We start from the raw sequence: 19,280 nt of genomic DNA, 5'->3' as shown, positions 1-19,280 counted from the left end.
AAAAAACAGATAAAAACTGAGCTTGGAAATAACACTTTAGTTAACATTTGTGTAGTATAAGAATTCTTATTTTAATGATTTAGAGGATTAGATCACCTGCAGTGTTCTTAAGTAATAAAGTCTAAAGGTGTGTGTGTGTGTGTGTGTGTGTGTGTGTGTGTGTGTGTGTGTGATTGTGTGTGTTAAAATATGAATTAATTCTTGAACGTCAGAGAACTGCACTGTACTGTGAACTGTGTAGAGTTCTAGTAATGATTAAGTATACAACTTGTACTATCCTGGGCCCCAAACACAACTCCTGATGTCCCCCAAAAGGTTTCCTAATAGATCAGAGTACTACAGAGTAAATACAAACAAATCCTCTCTGGGACTGCATATTATGGGCAACATGGGGTTGCTGCCTAAACCAGCATCTCCATTCTGAGTTCTTCTCCTTTTTAACATACAGGAGCGCATACTCATGTTGCAAAGTTATCAGGTGAATTGCCCCGTTCCCAGATTATCAGGGCAAGCATCCTGGTGTCGTCAAGATGTTTTGGACTATAACTCCCAACAACCCCAGCCAGCATGGCCAATGATCAGGGAAGGGCGGTGCCTCAGTGTGATAGAGCACATGATTTGTATGCAGAAGGTCCCAGGTTTGATCACCGGCATCTCCAGGTAGGGCTGGAAAAATTACTGCATGAAAGTGTAGAGAGCTGCTGCCAGTCAGTGTTGATAATACTGTTCTGGATGGACCAAGGTTCTGAGTCAGCTTCCCGTGTTCCTGTGATTATGGGAGTTGTTCGCCAAAACATTTGGCTGGCACAAGTTGCTTATGCCTATGCTAGGACAATGTTTTAGAGGTCCCATCTGATTAAAGAAATATCAGTTGATTTACGCTAAAGTCCTACAGACACGGTACCTGGAAGTAACTGCCATTGAACCCAATAGGACGTAGATATGAGGAGATATGCATAGGATTGCACAGTAAAGCTGCAATCCTAAACACGCTTTCTAGGGAATATATGCCATAGATTTACTTCTAAATATATAAATATATATATATATATATATATATATATATATATATATATATATAAGATTGTGCTTAACTGTATGCATTTTAATCAAGTGATTAATTGGTTAAATTTGCATATGAATAAAAACAGTGGATCTGCAGAAAGATGTCGACTTTGGCCACAATCCTACCAAAGTTAAGCAACTTTAAGTCCTGCTGATTTAAGTGGGGGCATTTGCTTTATCAGTTACCTTTCCTAAGCTGTGCTTTTCTTTTCGTTTCAAGCCACAAATGACTAACATGGACTTTCATGGACAAGCCAGCAATTTAAAATGTTTGTAGACTAATAGCCTGGTGGGTGTTTTTGCACGGATGACCTTTAAACCATTGACAAACATTTCCCCCATACTGTTCTCTAGAAAGTGCAAAAAATATTTTATCATTATAACTTAAGCACAGAAAACTAATGTGTCCAATTATTTTTAGATCTGACCATTTTTATAACATTCCCTCGTTTCTAATTATGAGCTGTGTACTGGCAGGATTGTGAACGATTTCTCTATGCTGACAGATCTGTTGTTCCAAACATCAAGCTGTGTTTTTAAATGTTAACCATTGTTATAGATATCTTGTTTATGTAAGCAAATCTTGTACCATTTTGATTATCTGTGTTCAGTACTTTGTTATGGACAATTTGAAATGTGGATGATCTGTGGAATTATATTACAGAAACCAGTTCCAGAGTATTCTGTTCTTACCATAATGAGACCTAATGGCTGGTGGATATCTTCCCAATGCTTGTTAACCTTTGCAGTCACCATGTGGAAGCAATAAAGTCAAATTGGGCTGCCAGATAGAACCCAACAAATAATTTAGCTTTTTCAACTAATAGTGGCTAGGAAGGCCATTGCTTGTTGAACTCCTTCATGTGACGTGGTGATGCTTCTTGATTTGTGGTGTGTACATTCATCCTGCCTTTGCCTCTGATTAACAGGTTTTACCGGGGATGGGTGGGGGGGTGTATTGTTTTAAAACCTCTTCAACCAGAGGTAACAGTACATCAAAAGAAATATATCACACACACACACACACACACCATGTAAATTAGACCTCTCTCAAAACTCTATAGGCTTCCAAGGTGTAAAAGCTATTACATCTTGCAAGACACTATTTTATTACCTCAGTGCTGGATTTCTACAAACATTTCAGATATTACAACACTTGAGAAGTTTCCACAACTGTAATTTAGACCACAGGAGAAAGAGGATGATCGAATATAATTCATTGCAAAAGGGATAATTTACTAAAAGGTCCATCTGTTTTGGCAGTTTTGGGTGTGTGTGTGTTTTGTTTGTTTGTTTTTTAATGTTTGAGCATTCAAGCTGGTATTAGTGGCAAGTAGTTGCAGTCACAAAGTCCTCGGAAGCAGATCTCAAAGTGCCATGAATAAAGTCTGGGTATACACAGGAGAATGAGGTGGTAGAAAGTTGAGGTATCAGAATGGATGTACCACATCAGGCTGCAGATGGGGGATCACTTTTGCTCATGTCGCATAGCAATGCCGTTCTTTCAAATTGTAGAAGTTGAGCACATGGAATATGAATCAAGTTTTGAATTACAGTGTACACATGGATGGCCATTTTCTGTGAACATCAGATATCCAGATTTGAATAATCCAGTGTATTGTGTGACAACCATACGGATCCATATGAGGTTGACTGCACAAAAACAGAAGTGTTCCTATTTAGGTAAATTCATCATCATGTTGATGTGTGGGCTGTTCAGCTAGGTCCTGAAACCTTCTGCCTTCAAGGAACACTTTCAGTATTGGTTTGTCTGCCAAGGAACTCCGGTGCGTTGCAGAGCAATTCTGAAGCATGTTCTAGGGCACACAATCAGTTCACAAGGCCATGCTCATGGGATTTCATCATTATCCATGGGAAATGAGGACGCGCTGTAGAACAAAACATTACCCTTCATCGGCACATTGCAGAAGAAAATTGGTAAGGGTGGATCAAGATGCCTTTCAAAGAAGAGGCTGTTAGTGATCTTCTAACTGAGGATTCCCTGATAATCTTCAAAAGAATTCCTGGATTCACATGAACATATGAAAACTGCTATTATTGATGGTCTTGTCCTCCAAAATGTGAATATTACCTGGGTTACATATTCCCAATGCCATTACTGACCTTGGGGTCCCATTTATCATGATTATGTACTAAAGACATTTAGAAGAAATTCTCTTGCTTTCCGAGTAGTTCCTACATCGTAGCTCCAGTAAATATCTGACTGATTGACATTTTGTCTGTGTATTATTACATAATCTATTTAGACATGACGCAAAGCTGTAAAGTGAGTGGAGCAGAGGGCTACTATGGTTATCCTTTGAAGATGCAACATTTGCCAACTGTTGCCACAGTTCAACCGAAATGAGAGTAGATGAGAAAAACTGAGGTGTGACTGAGGTACCATTATGAGGTAACTATTGGCAAATGGTGACTTTAATGACAACAACCTCTGTGCCTTCGGTTGATCATCAGATGAAGAGATGTGGCATTGTCAAATAATCCTTTTTATTAAATTCTAAGTCTAAAATATTTTAATTGATATGTCAGGTAATTTGGGAATACAGCTGCATAATGTAATTTCAGAAATCAGACATTTGATATGGTGTCAAAATTGAAATGATGGAAGTTTTAAATAGATAGTACTTTTCCCCTGAAACATGTCTGCATTTGCCCAAAATGGTTACACTGACCTTTCCGTGACAACTTGTGATCTGCGGAGAAGCCATAGTTCCACAGTCTTTGCATGCAGAAGGTCCCAAACTCAGTCAACAAAATCTCCAGTTAAAAAGATCTCAGACAGTAGGACATGAGAACTTGGAGAGCTGCTGCCAACAAGGATAGACAATACTGGGCTATATTGACCAATGGTCGGACATATAAGACAGTTTCATACATGTTGGGATTACATTCAAAAACTGTTCCTTTGTTACTGGGTCTGCCTTTGCATGGTCTTTGGGTATTTCTTAAGAAACCATTTGGGAACTGCTCACTGGAAACATGTGAGCAAGGAGACATTATCTCAGAAATCTAATGGAGATTTTAGTTAAATTATACTGAGGGGGAAAGAGAGCTTGGGGAATGAGCTATGAATGCTTGGAGGAAATAACTACTCTGATGATTTACCTTGTTTCTTTGGAAGATTGAAAGCAGCTAGTTAAACGATATAGCAAAATTGGTGAGGCCAAGAAATATAATTTGACTTTCCAGACATACAATTTCAAGTTCTAGATATATCTTTCCATATATTTCAACTTATGCTTGCTTTTTTTTTTAGTTCCCTTTGTGTTCTGTTATGTTAATGTAATAGGCAATGAAACTTCAAATATGGGACAAACCCTTCCCTTTTAAGAATGAGGGCTGGGTTTTGTTTATTAAATTATAAGATATGTGATCCTTTATTCAGTATCCCCAAAAGGCACCTATATTCAGGTTTTGGGAAAATGCAAAATTAATCTGAATAACAGATAACTTCAAGAAGAAAATAGTGGACAACTATACTGAAAAATAATGTGGTCCCTTTATTGTGTCATTCTTATTACAAAAACAGTATAGAATTTCAACTGAATAATTGTATAGCATCTATGGTTGGTTTTATATTGTAAATCATATACTACTCTTGGTTTCTAGAGGATCTCTTTTTCAATTTTGTAATAATTCAACAATATTTGATGTGACCTTTCATTATGACCCAAGTGATGAAGCAACGTGTTCCTTTGGACAGGCTACGCTCTATGTTTCTCTTTTACAGTTCTCCTTCTTTCATTGTAGGAAGCCCCATATGTTATGTGGAAAAAAAACAGAGAACTGTTTGAAGGGAATGACAAGTATGAAGGATACTGTGTAGACCTGGCTTCAGAAATTGCAAAGCATATTGGCATCAAATACAAAATTGCTATTGTCCCTGATGGAAAATACGGAGCAAGGGATCCAAACACAAAAATCTGGAATGGGATGGTGGGAGAGCTGGTGTATGGGGTAAGCATATCCATTTTTGATGCAGGCTTTAGCTTAAAGTTCTCATAAGCACAGTTTTAATGTAGGATTATATACCTTACAGTGACTGTCCAACTGTTTGGCAAATGTTGACGTTTACATGTGAATGTTGGCAATCCCTGATGAATAATCTAAATATTACCTGCAGGCTTTAATGGATATGAAAGGAATGCCAGCTGCACGCCAGAACCTCTTTTGTAAACTGTGCATGTATGTTCAAGAAGCGCTTGACCTAGAAAGAAAATTGCGTTTCCGTGCTGGAAGATACATTAAAACAATTTCCCTTTTTGATGGGTCATTTCTCAGAACATTTAAACTAGTGAATGTAAAATTTCCCATACAGTTCCCTTTCTGTCACTTAAAAAAGATGGAAATGCATTTTGACTCTACAAGTGAACCACTGGAGTATGAAAGTGTTCGCTGAAAAGCACATTGGCTAAGAAAAGCAGATTGACAAGGCCGTATTTGCTATCTCTGCCTTTACCCACCTTCTTTCCCATTGCTCAGAAGGGCTACAGATCAGTGGTTCAGCACCAGCTTCGCATTCAAAAAGTCCCAGCTTCAACCCCCTGCATTTCCAAGGGTGCTTCCAGATAAGGCTTTTATGTCACCATCACCTTACCTTGCCTCATTCCTGGAATTTTATTGGTGGTTCATACGACAGTGTCTTCATTTTGGAACACCACCACCCCACTGCCTCTTCCATCTTTCTTTTGCTACAGAAAATCTATTAAGAAAGAACAGGATAGCTGAACATTGCGTTTTAATTAGTAGCACTAGAAATTTTCTGAAATCTGGAAGCATCCCAGAGGAGGAGGAGGAGGAGGAGGAGGAGGAAGAAGAGGAAGAAGAGGAAGAGGAAGAGGAAGAAGAAGAAGAAGAAGAAGAAGAAGAAGAAGAAGAAGAAGAAGAAGAAGAAGATGATGATGATTTTGAGAACATCAGTGGAACTTACTTTCAATGCTTTTGAGGGAAAGATTTCTGCCAGAAATGCTGGAGAGCCACTGCTAATCATTGTTGACAATAATGAACCAGATGGAATAATGGCCACATTTAGTTTAAGGCAGCTCCCTGTTCCAGTTTCAGGAGATTGTGCCATCAGCCAATGCTGCGTTATCCCTCGTAAGCTCTAGGCTTGTGGAGGCATACACCTCTGTCTAGATGGGAGCCTTCCTCTGCTGTTTAGGAATTCTGAGGAGAGGGGAGCTTGTGGCTGGAGATGTGTTATGGATCAACAGGTTCATTAAGTGAACCATTGGTGTTCTTTGTCCTTACACTCTTTTAATATCCATGTATAGGGTGGAAGGGGGACATATTTGAAGCAGTCCTAATTCTGCAATATCACATCTTATTTTTATTTATTTTTATTAAAATAAAATTTCAATTTAGACTGATGTATAGCATGCTTATGCATGTTTACTCAGAAGTGTGTCCCACTTTATAAAATGCTGCCTACTCCTGGGTCAATATGGATAGGATTGTAGCCTAAGGCTGAAATCTTAAACACACCTTCTAAAGAGTACGTCCCATTAAAGACCATGGGACTTACTTATTTATTATATTTATATACCACCCCATAGCTGAAGCTCTCTGGGCGGTCTACAACAGTTCAAAATGGTAAACATTAAAAAGTATATAAAAATTTTTAAAAAAATCAGAAACATGAAACATCAGTATCCATTTAAAAACAACAATTCTGGGGTCCATTAAAAACAAACTTAATGTTGTTAAATGCTGTTAAAATGCCTGGGAGAAGAGAAACGTCTTGACCTGGTGCCGAAAAGATTAGAATGTTGGCGCCAGGCGAGCCTCATCGGGGAGATCATTCCACAGTCGGGGGGCCACCACTGAGAAGGCCCTCTCCCTTGTTGCCATCCTTGGAGCTTCCCTCGGAGTAGGCACTCAAAGGAGGACCTTAGATGTTGAGTGCAGTGTACGGGTAGGTTCATAAGATGATGGTGTTACTTACAAAAACTTAACTCTGGATTTAGTAACTAAGAGGAGATGAAATAATCTGGCAGATATTTATTATTGAGTGTGGTATGATGAAGAAATATAGGGGAAGGTGTGTCCAGTAAAATGTGAAGTGTGGGTGCTCATTATGACAGGTCTCATAGCTACACCCCTAAAGAGATTCTGAAAATTCAAGCATCTGTGTTGATCCATATCAACAAACCTATTCTAGGGATTCTCATCTCCAGCAGGAACAGGTCTTTTGTAAACCGCCTAGAGAGCTTCAGTTATGGGGTGTTATAAATGTAATAAATAAATAAATAAGCTAATGGGTCTTAATTGTCTAATTAAGACCAAGTCACCCCAAAATACTTTGCATTACAACAGACATGGCTCATAACTATATAGTGTTCCTGGGAAAATTAATTTCTCCCCTTCCAGCTACTGTGAGGATTACAGCTAAAATCAGGAGGAACATGGAATTCTGCTGTGCTGGGATGACAGGTGGCAACAGCATCCCTGCCATTCAAAAAGTATGGTCCATGCATCCGCTGGGTGTGTCAGAACCTTCTAATTGCTTTCTCCTTCTTTTAATTATGGATCTGGCAAAATAATCCAGAGCAGAGCTAACAGTAGCCAAAGGAAAATTTGGCCTGTAAGAATAGCTCAATTCTTATGTAGTTTCCGACATCTGTGCCCACTCCATTCTACAAGACTCCTGTATTCCTACTTGCAAGTTACATCATTCTTTCAAAGAACGATCAAAATGAAGTATTTTCACTCAGAACTAGAGAGCTAGGGGTTCCTTGCTGTTTTCCTTATATATCAAGATGACCAAAAGATTACCTGCACAATGCTACAATCTTTGGTGATGAGCGTATTCACCAAAGTGTTTTTGAGAAATGAATGCTGTTAGCTACCTGCTGCAGGTGTTCTCAACAGCTCCAGCAGTCAACTCCAGTTAAATATTCATTCTTTTGCTATGGAATGTTATCCGTTCACTGTGCGACAAATAAGGTGTCCATTACGCATTTCTGTCAATGTCTAAGAATGAATAGGAATCTAAAGTTCAAATGATATTTTGCTCATCTTTCTCAAAATGAATTTTTCAGAACAAAATAGATACTGTGCTTTAGAGCTTACCTTTGTCTTGGATCTGCAGATGTAATGATATACTTTTCTTTACTGCTTAGCCGATGGGGGAAATGCTGATAACGAGACTTACTTATTATGATAAATGTATTCATTCGCTCATAAAAGTTAAAAATTTAACATGCGGGTGGTTAGGTGCTAGACCCTGTAAAAGCTCTGCAGTGCTAAAAGACATTTATATGCAAGCGCAAAACACCTCAATGCCGCATTAATGTTAGGCTGTGCTCTGCAAGCACAATGGAGATGTACATAGGATGCAGGGAGGTGGTTATTTCAAGATAAAGATAATGACGTAACACATATTAGGGATATAGCAAGTATATGAAAAGTGGTGTGGAATCGGGGTGGAGGGAGGGAAGCACTGAAAATGGTACAGCCACTTTCAAGGCAGGTATTTGAGTCTGGATTGGATTGGGGAAAAACCCTGCTTCCCTTTGCAAAGGGGGGTAGTCAGGGTGGGTGGGGGGCAGACCCACTACCACAGACTGGCTAGTTGCCCAGCTGACTGCAAAACGTGAAGTTGTGTTTTTGAGTATTTTCATGCCAGAAGAATGGGATTCCGTCATTTTTCCTGCGCATAGCAAATCCCTTCAGCCTGGCAAGAAATGATGCTTCTGACCATCCTCAGAGGCACCATTTCAGGTTCCAGAGTTTAGTGGATAGGTCAGCCTGTCTGTGATAGTGACCCATCCTACCATCAGTTAACTCCCTCCTATTCACTAGCAAAACCACTTCAAACTTTTCAAGTATTTGCAAGCTATGCTTATAAAACTTTGTTGATTTTTGAGAGGAGTCAAGGCAGGTTGCCCTCCCTTAGCGTGCATGCAAAAGAACCCAAGTTCAATCTCTGCATCTCCTGTTTACAGATCGCAGGAAGAGAGCCGCTTATAAGGATAATAAGACAATTCATAGGAAGCTGCCCTAATATGGAGTCGGACAATTGGTCCCTCTAGCTCAGTGTTGTCTACACTGACTAGCAGCAGCTCTCCGGGTTTTTTGACAGGGCCCTTTTCCAGCCTGTACTTAAGTTTCCAGGGAATGAACCTGAAACCTTTTGCATGTAAAGCACATGATCTTATCACTTAGCAACCACAATGCTAAACTGCAATTATCTGACAATATGAAGCAGCTTCCTGAGTGTATCTGTTTCATAGGGGGAATATCTATAGCTCAGGGGGAGAGCACAGCCCTTGCATTCATACAGTTCCAGGTTCAGTTTCCAGTGCTAGGAAAGATCTTCATCTGCAACCCTGGAGATCCACTGCTAGTCAGAGGGGACATTGCTCGTCTGGATGGACTGATTGTCTGACCCAATTTAAAGCAACTTAATACAAGAGAATTAGATAGCTCCTGTTACATAGATCTCCAGGTTCACTTCAGAATTCTCACATGCACATGGCATTCTTTGACCAAGGTAATTATGAGAACCATTGCTTGGTCTCCAACACATCCTTGCTGCATTGGTATCCACAATGGCCATTCATTTTATGTAGGGGGGGGGGAAATCTCATCCAATCGTTTGTTTCAAAACTACTTGAAATGCATTATGTTTCTCTAATCTGTATTTGCTTGGATTCTCCTTCTCTTACAGAAAGCAGAGATTGCTGTCGCACCTCTGACCATCACTTTGGTACGAGAGGAGGTTATCGATTTTTCTAAGCCCTTTATGAGTCTTGGCATATCCATTATGATCAAAAAGCCCCAGAAATCTAAACCCGGAGTGTTTTCCTTCCTGGACCCCTTGGCCTATGAGATCTGGATGTGCATAGTCTTTGCCTACATTGGGGTCAGTGTTGTCCTGTTCCTGGTGAGCAGGTTTAGTCCATATGAATGGCATACAGAAGAGCCAGAAGATGGCAAAGAAGGCCCCAGTGACCAGCCTCCCAATGAATTTGGCATCTTCAACAGTCTGTGGTTTTCCCTGGGTGCCTTTATGCAGCAAGGATGTGATATTTCACCCAGGTTTGTATCAAATTTTATTGTTGTTAGCTTTTAAATGTGCATTTTATCATCAATGGTAAGAATACACCCAATACATAAAAGACACCCACTATCATGTTAAAAGGTAAAATTCCTGGTCGGCCCTAAATTCTCTCTTCTGTCTATGAAGCAGTTCGGATTGATTGTTTCACTATCCACGTGAAGAGCTAGGTTGGATAATTTTAAAACTTCCATACATTTCAGATTCTTGGTTGTGCTTGATCCACATGTATTTGTTCTTTTTTAAAAAGGGGGGGGTAAGTGAATGGTTTAAGGCAGGGATAACTAGTTAGGACCTCCTATGGTAACAAGACTGGCCAAATAAACATTTCTAAGAAAAAGAAAAAATGTTTTTAAGTTGTACAGAGATAGAAATATTTCCCTTTTTAATGTTTCGTCTCTGTTTTAGATTTTGGGTACAATGGGTATGTAGTATGTACACACTTGTGCGTAGGTGCTTCGAAACAGGGAAGTCCTTACAACTACGTAACATCAATATTATTATGGCACATGCTCTATCAGGGAAGTAATTCATGTGTTCTGAAGAGTAGACTATGTCCACAAAATCACAAGTATTGACCAGCTCCCATCTGCAATGAAGCCAGAGGCCTCTGTATTATATGAAGGTAATGTGAAAACATTCTCACATAGTGTTCCCAGTACATTTCAGTGTAGCTTATTTTTTTTCCATTTCTTCAAGCAAAATACTACCAAAAGGTAATATGGACAATGCAGCAGTTAGAACATAAATTAGAATGAGAATTTGAGGGGCAATTTTGTTCCTAGAGAAATTAGTGACACAACTTTCATACATTTTAATAACTCTGAAGTATAGGCTTAGGCTATTAGTTACACTCAAGTTCTGTTGAAATAAATGGGACATTACTTAGAATTTCTTTTCAAGGGTTTTTGGTTTTGTGCTGAAATATGCATAGTGGAGAATTATTTGTCAACAGGCATACAAAATATATGAAAATTAAAAAAAAAAACATATTTTTTTTTGCTATTTTTGTCCACATGCTCACAAGAATCCCCAAAGGTCTGTTGATTCCATTGGGAAAGTTAGCACAACTAACTTCCTCTAAATCAGGACTACTATTATTCATTTCTAGGAAACCTTGGTCTAAGAAATTTGGCAACAGGTGGCAGCACAGAACTTTAGGTATTTTTTTGTCTGTATGGATATAGACAAAAAGTTCGTGGAGCTGAAGCATTTATATCTAGTGCAGTGATAAATTTTCAGGTGTGAACCATTTTGGCACAGAAATCTGGGCTGGCATGGATGAAATGTTCACTAAATTCCCCCTGAAAATCATCCTGAAAATCATTGCTTTGATCTCATTTTTTAAAAAAATGTGTTCTTCTTGCTGCTTACGTGATTTCAGTTAATCCAGGATTACATAGCCAATGTGATGTCAAAATGGTGCCACATAACTCATCAGATTTGGTTGTTTACATTGCAATGTAGAATGTTACTGAGGGCAAACAAAGCCCTCACTATGGATGGAGGGGGAAGACATTGCTAAGACATCAGGCCAACACACTCTGTCATAGCAAGACAGTGACCCCCAGCCTAAAGGTCTTGGAAACTGGCCCAATTATTCCACCTCGCAAAAAAAAACATTGCATCCCCCATTCCTCCTATGCCAAAAAGGCATATGGCAATGTTCATGAATATCAGCTGAACTCATTTTAGAATTGAATAATTTCCCTCAGAATTTTTAACAAACAATAATGTCAAAATGAAAGCACAATTTATCCTAATTTTGTTGTCATGTTTCACAAAACTGGTAAATTTTCATGAGTGCAAAATATTCATTATCTCTGACAGTTCTCTCCCTCTCCAACCTTAAATTCATCCTTATTTCTTCTCCCTTACCCTTGCTACATTTACCTCTTTGTACTCCTCCTGAAGATCTGCACTGTCCTGCTGAAGAACATGATTGCAGAAACATGTGGAGTGAGTGATCAGGTGATCTCAAGTAGCTGGCCGGTTCTTGTCAAGGAGTAAATACAGATTCCGTCATCACTAAATTGGTCCAGAACCATTCTTTGTTTAGTCGGGAGAGGCAGGAAGCACTGCTTAACATGGTCTTACTTCATGCTATGGTACAAATAACTGGCGTAAGAAAGCAAGTCCAAAAGATCCATTTCATTGCCAGTACCTTCAGTGAATTCATTTGTATGGTGTCCTAGTAAGTATCCATAGAATCATAGCACAGTAGAGTTGGAAGGGGCCTATAAGGCCATCGAGCCCAACCCCCTGCTCAATGGAGGAATACCTGACAGATGGCTGTCCAGCTGCCTCCTGAAGGCCTCTAGTGTGGGAGAGCCCACAACCTCCCTAAGTAATTGGTTCCATTGTCGTACTGCTCTAACAGCCAGGAAATTTTTCCTGATGTCCAGCTGGAATCTGGCTTCCTGCAACTTAAGCACGCAGGGGTGAGCATAGAGCAATGTGGTTTTGGCAGACGTAAGGTTACGTTACCCAGTAATTTAAAACTTTCCTGCCATCATGGGACCATTTTTACATTGACTTGTCTGCCAAGAAACCTTATGTTGTGTAGAATTCTGAGGCATATTATAAGATCAACTCTCAGACCAACCGGAGTCAGGCCTTTGGGGTCTCACTGTTGCCCTATTCAATGCTCTCCTGGGGCTGTGTACTGAGAGGAAAAGCAGCAGCTGTGGGCAAGCTGTCATTCAAGAAAGTTTTCCTGCTATTGTTGACCTTCTTGCTGATAAATTTGCAAGGAATCCCGTGATTCCCCAGAACAGAGTTTGAAAATCATTGCGCCTATCACCATAGCCACTGCTGCTTCTCTTAAGGAATAGAAATTTAAATCTTGTTTGGCGTTCGTATGTCACACTGTATCCTGGACTGAGCATTGGACATTAGGAGAACCTTTATTAAATAAAACATTGAACCTGTTGTGTCTCACTCCCAACTCCTGTTGCTTGGTTAGTAAATTTCCTGTCATGGTGTCTCTCACCGTCTCTCTCTCTCTTTCTGTCTTCTTGACACAAGAGATAGGAAAATATGCATTCTCTTATTCATGTTTAGATCCCTCTCAGGTCGCATAGTTGGAGGTGTGTGGTGGTTCTTCACACTCATCATTATTTCATCATACACCGCTAATCTTGCTGCTTTCTTGACTGTTGAGCGGATGGTCTCGCCCATAGAAAGTGCAGAAGACCTTGCCAAACAAACTGAAATTGCATATGGAACACTGGACTCTGGGTCAACAAAAGAATTCTTCAGAGTAAGTTGGCGTGTCTACTGGGGCCAGGTTTCCCCATGCTGCGTGGAAAGTGTTCAGAATGCAGCCAGAATAATGATGCATTACAGATATTCAAATTTGCGGTCTGCAGCTCCCACAATATTGATGTTACTGTTTTTGACTCCAGTCCCACTTGTTAGCATTTGCAATCATTTTAATTTGTGGCAAATATATTGATCTTCCTGCATCAGGCAAGGAATTACCCTAAAGGGCTGTGGAATCAGAGGTAATTAAAAAAGCACTGCTTTGCTGGTTCATAGCAAGCCATAGTAGTGAGACAAAAGGGAACATGGCCAGATGTATGATGGTTAAAAGGGGTGTTTAAGGTTGGCTTCCGTTTATAGATTCTGTTGCAGGCTCTCTTTCAGGAAATGATGTGCAATAATAATAATAATATGTCCAGCCACTGTATTAACCAAAAATGGCTGCTTTACAATAATATAAGTCTGTGGGGTATTATTTCAGTGGCTCAACCACCTACATTCATTTTGTACATCTTTCGGTTCATGGTGGCTAATTTAGTTTGCTCTGCTACAGAGATGTAAAAATTACCTCTTTCTAGCACCTTGGAAACATACATTACTAAGGCCAAAATCCTATGAAGATAGTTGATAGCCTCTAAACTCGGAGGCTGCCAAGTATCCAATGTAGGGCAGAGGTGATCTTTGCCTCTGTTCTCCAGCTGCCCTGCATTTCTGCTAGACGGGTAATTTGACCCATCTGGCATTGGGGCTTTGGAGTGGGAGGGAAGGAGGCTGGGTCAGCCATAGAAAAATCATATGGATGATGCCCCAGTCTCCATCCTTCCCCACCCCCAGGAACTCCCGTTTTCTCCGCGCTCCATTTACCGAGCACGGAGAGGGAGTCGCCACAGTTTTCTCTGCTCTAGCTATGTGTGGGAGGGGGAGGGCTCTGACCTCATAGCCAGGAAAACGAATAACCCTTTGGCCCCCTAGATGTTGCCTTAGGTCCACAGGATTTCTATCTCCAGGCATTTATGTCCCATTGATAGCAGTGGGAGATTTAAGCATGTTCGCACTTCTCACACATTGAAACTTGAAAGTGTTCAGCTTAGGCTAGATCATGCTCATTGCCATTGAAGGAAGAGTCTGTGAATACTGGAAACAATCCACCAAAGCTAAGCCCTCCCACACCTCTTCGATTTCAGTAGGATAGTAAAGCTTGAGGCTGCAATCCTAAACCTGCTTTCTTGGGAGTAAGCCACATTAAACTTATTGGGACTGACTTCTGAATAGACACATTTAGGATTGCACTGTAAATATTTTTCACTGATATCAATGAGAGTTTACTTTCAAAATATGTTCTAAATTTAAATAGGCACACATAGTTCTGTCAAATTATGTAAGGACCATGAGACAGTGGCTTGGATGCATTACCTTTTGGGAATACCTCTAAGGGGGCTTCCATGGGAAATATTGGAAGATTGACAAAGTCATAGGACACAAACCAATGGGATTTCCCCCTTTATACCCCACAGGATGTCAGGACCTGAGCCTGCACTGGGTCCTGAGTGTAAGATCCAAGGGATGCCTCTTGGTGACTCATTGTGGTTGTTCAGTTAGTGTATGCCTGCACTCGGCTCTAGCCAAAGGAAGGAACTGTAGAAAGATCAGCCTGGCCAGAATGTTAAGCCAGAGCGAGTCATGTGATACTTTCCTGACCCATAGAAAAGGTTCCAGATGGAACACTGCTCTGAATAAAACTTCCTTCTTTCTTTTACGTGTACTCTGAGCTACACATGCCTATTTGCACTGGTAACTGTTGTCTTTGTGCAGGTACTGACTTTACTTTTCTTTCCATTCCTTCAATGGTGGGGATGAGGGCAGAGATATGCATTTTTCAAACAATGGCATGGATATAGAGAAGTCTCTGGCAAACCGCCTCAGAGCTGATCCATCAAACAAGCATTTTCAGGCTTGCATATGGCCATTTCCAAAGTGCTGATCTTCAGCTGTTTGCTGGTCCCTTCTCTTCACTTGACCTAAGCACATGAGGAAGACAAATCCAGACTGGAATTTGCCTTTACATGGCATGACTGAGAGGGGCTCAGGCAGCCACCCAAGTAGCTTCCTCCAGCTGTGGCTGGTTGTGAGTGATCTGAAGATGGGAGAAGCGTTGCATGGGGAAGTTGTGCAGTCTGTTTGCACAGCTACAGTCTGCAACTTTCCTTGAAAGGTCCCCTTCATTTCTGGGTGTTGCCAGCCAAACATGGAGATGACACAGATTTTTCTAGTCTGTGTTGAATTGTCATTTCCAAAAGCCACACTTCTCTTCCATTAACTCTGGCACTAATTAGTGTCACTCTCGTATTTATTTATTTATTTATTATTTTATTACATTTATATACCGCCCCACAGCCGAAGCTCTCTGGGCGGTTTACAACAATTAAAAATAGTAAACATTAAAAGTATACAAAAATTTAAAAAACATAAAAACAGTATAAATTTCTTCTGTTTGCTGTGGATCCTTTCTTGACATGACTTTAACAGGAATGTGCATAAAATAGTTAAGTAAGCAAGTATGTGAGGGGCTAAGCCATGTCAGGACTGCAGCATCTTCCTATGAGAGCATCTAATGCTATCAAAAGGTATCTCTTTCCCATTGTGGAAAGATCAATAAACCTGACTCCTGATATATTACGTGTTGTGACTTTTATTGTATCTAATCTCCTTTTAATTTCCTTCAGAGATCTAAAATAGCAGTGTATGAAAAGATGTGGGCATACATGAGCACAACAGACCCATCAGTGTTCGCTAGGACTACGGCTGAGGGAGTTGCCCGGGTGCGCAAATCCAAGGGCAAGTTTGCCTTCCTCCTGGAGTCCACCATGAATGAATACATTGAGCAGCGAAAGCCATGTGACACCATGAAAGTGGGAGGAAATCTGGATTCGAAAGGCTATGGCGTAGCCACACCAAAGGGTTCTTCATTAAGGTGGGTGGAATAGTATAACAATATAACATGTGTTGTTATAGTATTCCACCTTCCCTGATGCCCCTGATCTAGTTCTTTTTGTGTTGTTCTGTGAACATGGTATGTTCTTTTTTTCTTTTTCCATTTCATATTATCGATCGACAAGGAGGTAACTGTTTCTGATAACAATCGGTGTGTATCTATCAAGGCCATATAAAAACCAAACAGGTTTAACATTGCTTCCAAGTTTTCCCAAGCCGGTTCCGTAACACCATTCATTGGCTTTTCATTTACCAAATTCCGTAATATCAATCATTTAACATTTATGGGTTGAAAAAATATTAGATGAGAAGCTGCTTGCCCCACCTTTGTTTCAAAAGAACAGCATTAGGGAGACAAAACCCTTGCAATCCTATACATGTCTACTCAGAAGTAAGTTCCAGTGCATTCTATTAGGCCTACTCCCATGTAAGTAAGTATAGGAATGCAGCACCAACCTGTAATCCTATACACACTTACCTGGGAGTAAATCCCATTGAACTCAATAGGGCTTACTTCTCAGTAGACACATATAGGATTGCACTGTAAAGCATGTTCTTATTTCTACAATATTTTAGAACCTTACCATTTTTACTGCCAGTATTATTGCTGAAATATGTGATTTCAAAGCCACCCGTACATGAACCTTTTGAAAACTAGGATGTAAAATTATACTTATATGACTTTACTAGTTGTGCAGTGCACTCCTTTATATGTTTACTTAGTTGTAAGTCCTAATGAGTTCAGTGTGATTTACTCTCAGTGATTGAGTATTGGACTGCTGCCTTTATACTCACTTACCTGGGAGTAAACCCCATTGGGGAAAAAAATATAAGACTTACTTCTCAATAAACATGCTTAGGATTATGCTGCCAATCTTTGTTTTTACATAGCAATCAATTTGATTCAGGTTTGTATTAAAAACTTTGATAACTTGATGAGATAACTCAAATCCTTTTGAACAATGTAGCTTTGGACGATTTTAGGGTTACAAAACATGTCATGTCTATAGTTTTAGTGAAAAATTAAGATGTCTCATTTTACCAAGGAAAACGTGAAATGACCGATCGGTCCATATCATTCCCAGTCAACTGTGGGCCAAGCTACATGTTACCGCAAGTATGTTACTGCCACTGATCCATGTCTCGTCCCTGCAGGTCTCAGTAACAACTACCTAAAGCAGATGTGTGATGTAACACCAGTCTTTCTCCATCCCATTCCACTTCATGAGTTGCTGCTTATCGGCAATGATGGGTAAACTCCCCAGATCCCATCCAGATTGCAACCAACAATGGAACATGCTTGGGAAAAGTTTTCCTCCCGCTCCCCAAGAGTTCTGAATTGATTTGTAATTGGCAGCTCCAGTTTGTGAGCACCTCCAATCTATTTCCCCGTAAATTGGCAAGCCCCCTTACTTGATGGCTGTGGTGCAGCTCTCCTACAGCTCCCAGCGGTCAAAACAGCTCTCCCCCACTTCCTCCTTGGTTGGTGGTTCTCCCTTCTACCCTCTGCTACTCCTCAGGGGTGTCAGAGAAGGAGGGACATCTCTCCGCTCCCCAGTGCCTATAACATTTCTTTGGCACATTACAGGCACCAGTTTCCTGGGATGTTTCACTAGTGAGCTCCCTGTGAAAACAACATCTCCTAGGACTGCAGACACCTGTAACCTTAGCAGTGTTACAGAAGCAAAAGAAGGGGAAGTTCTCCAAGTCAAAAAAACACACACACACAATGGAGAAGAGCTCAGGAATCATAAGAATTGCCAAGGTTTCTGCTCCTAGGTAAGGAATTCCAAACTTTGTCAACACCTCTATTTCCTGGGGGAATGGCATTTAGAAAGGCTGCATTGAATTGCCCCATCTCTGCTTTTACAAAACATTGGGAGTCACAGGCAGGTGATATGGACGAGCATCAGTCTCATGCTTTAAGGTAACATGTAACATTATACTTATCAGGGAAGTACTAATTTTGGATAGTACTAATTTTGGATAAGACAGTCAGTGGGGCCCAAATATCACTAAGAGAGAGAGAGAGAGATTTTCTGTTTATGTCATTGAATCTCTGTAGACCTACTTTCATGTTCATAACTTTGCTCATGGTGATGAAATCCTTTCATCAAGATCAGAATCTTCTCTTATATCTAATGAGACTTTTATTTCTGAGTTGAATAAGTTTGACTTCTATTCCCAGACCCGTCCCCTCCCACGCACTGATCTCCCGAACTCTTTTCCTTCCCACTTCATTTATCAAGCCTGCATTCCAGCAGCAGCAAGCTACAGGAAGTGGGGAGAGAGGAGGGAGGGAGGGAGGTCTCTCCCCTCTCCGACAGGCTGTGCTCCATGCCAGGCTGTAAGTAGCCCCTGGGATATCTAGTTTTCTCCAGTGGCTACTGCAAAGTCAGTAGGCTTGGGGCAAACTATATTTTCCAGGTACTACTTGTGGCTTGGTGTGCTGCATAGTGCCATGCCAAACAGCAGAGCAGGAGGAGAGGGCTCTCTCCCACTCTCCCACTCTGCTTGCTCCTGCCAGAGTGCCATTGCTACCACCACCAGAGAAGGAACGGAAGAGACCTCCCTCCCTTCTTCCTCTTGCTGGGGCTTGCTGCAGCCAACAGAACATGCATCTCTGGGTCACTCATTCGGTAGGATTGGGAAGGGTGAGTGAGTGCATCAGTGGATGGCTGGAGAGAAAGGGGACCAGGAGGTAGGTGGACAGGAGGGCTCTTATGTTCTCATGGAATGAGAGCAACTGGTTTCTGAATGTGGCTTGGCTTGGAAATAAGTCTAAACTATTCCCTTGTTTTTTGGGATGTAGCTTGGCTTATTTCAAGCCAAGATGTGCAGCGCTCACATATCACTACTTATATCTAGAATCACTCAT

The 19,280-nt window shown here is 40.7% G+C and overlaps 1 protein-coding gene across 2 annotated transcripts in view; it reads left to right on the top strand.

The window, feature by feature from the left end:
* Positions 1-19,280, top strand: part of GRIA4 (glutamate ionotropic receptor AMPA type subunit 4) — a 270,915-nt gene that overhangs the window by 212,724 nt on the left and 38,911 nt on the right. For both annotated transcript variants that reach the window (XM_063127100.1, XM_063127101.1), the window contains exons 10-13: positions 4,837-5,043; positions 9,758-10,128; positions 13,211-13,409; positions 16,135-16,382. In XM_063127100.1, coding sequence (XP_062983170.1) covers positions 4,837-5,043; positions 9,758-10,128; positions 13,211-13,409; positions 16,135-16,382 — 1,025 coding nt within the window. The remainder of the gene's footprint in view (positions 1-4,836; positions 5,044-9,757; positions 10,129-13,210; positions 13,410-16,134; positions 16,383-19,280) is intronic.

This window comes from Elgaria multicarinata, chromosome 5 (assembly GCF_023053635.1).
Source record: "Elgaria multicarinata webbii isolate HBS135686 ecotype San Diego chromosome 5, rElgMul1.1.pri, whole genome shotgun sequence".
In the NCBI taxonomy this organism is placed as follows: Eukaryota; Metazoa; Chordata; class Lepidosauria; order Squamata; family Anguidae; genus Elgaria; species Elgaria multicarinata.
Note: the sequence above shows the minus strand (reverse complement) of the source record. Positions and strands in the feature narration are given on the sequence as shown.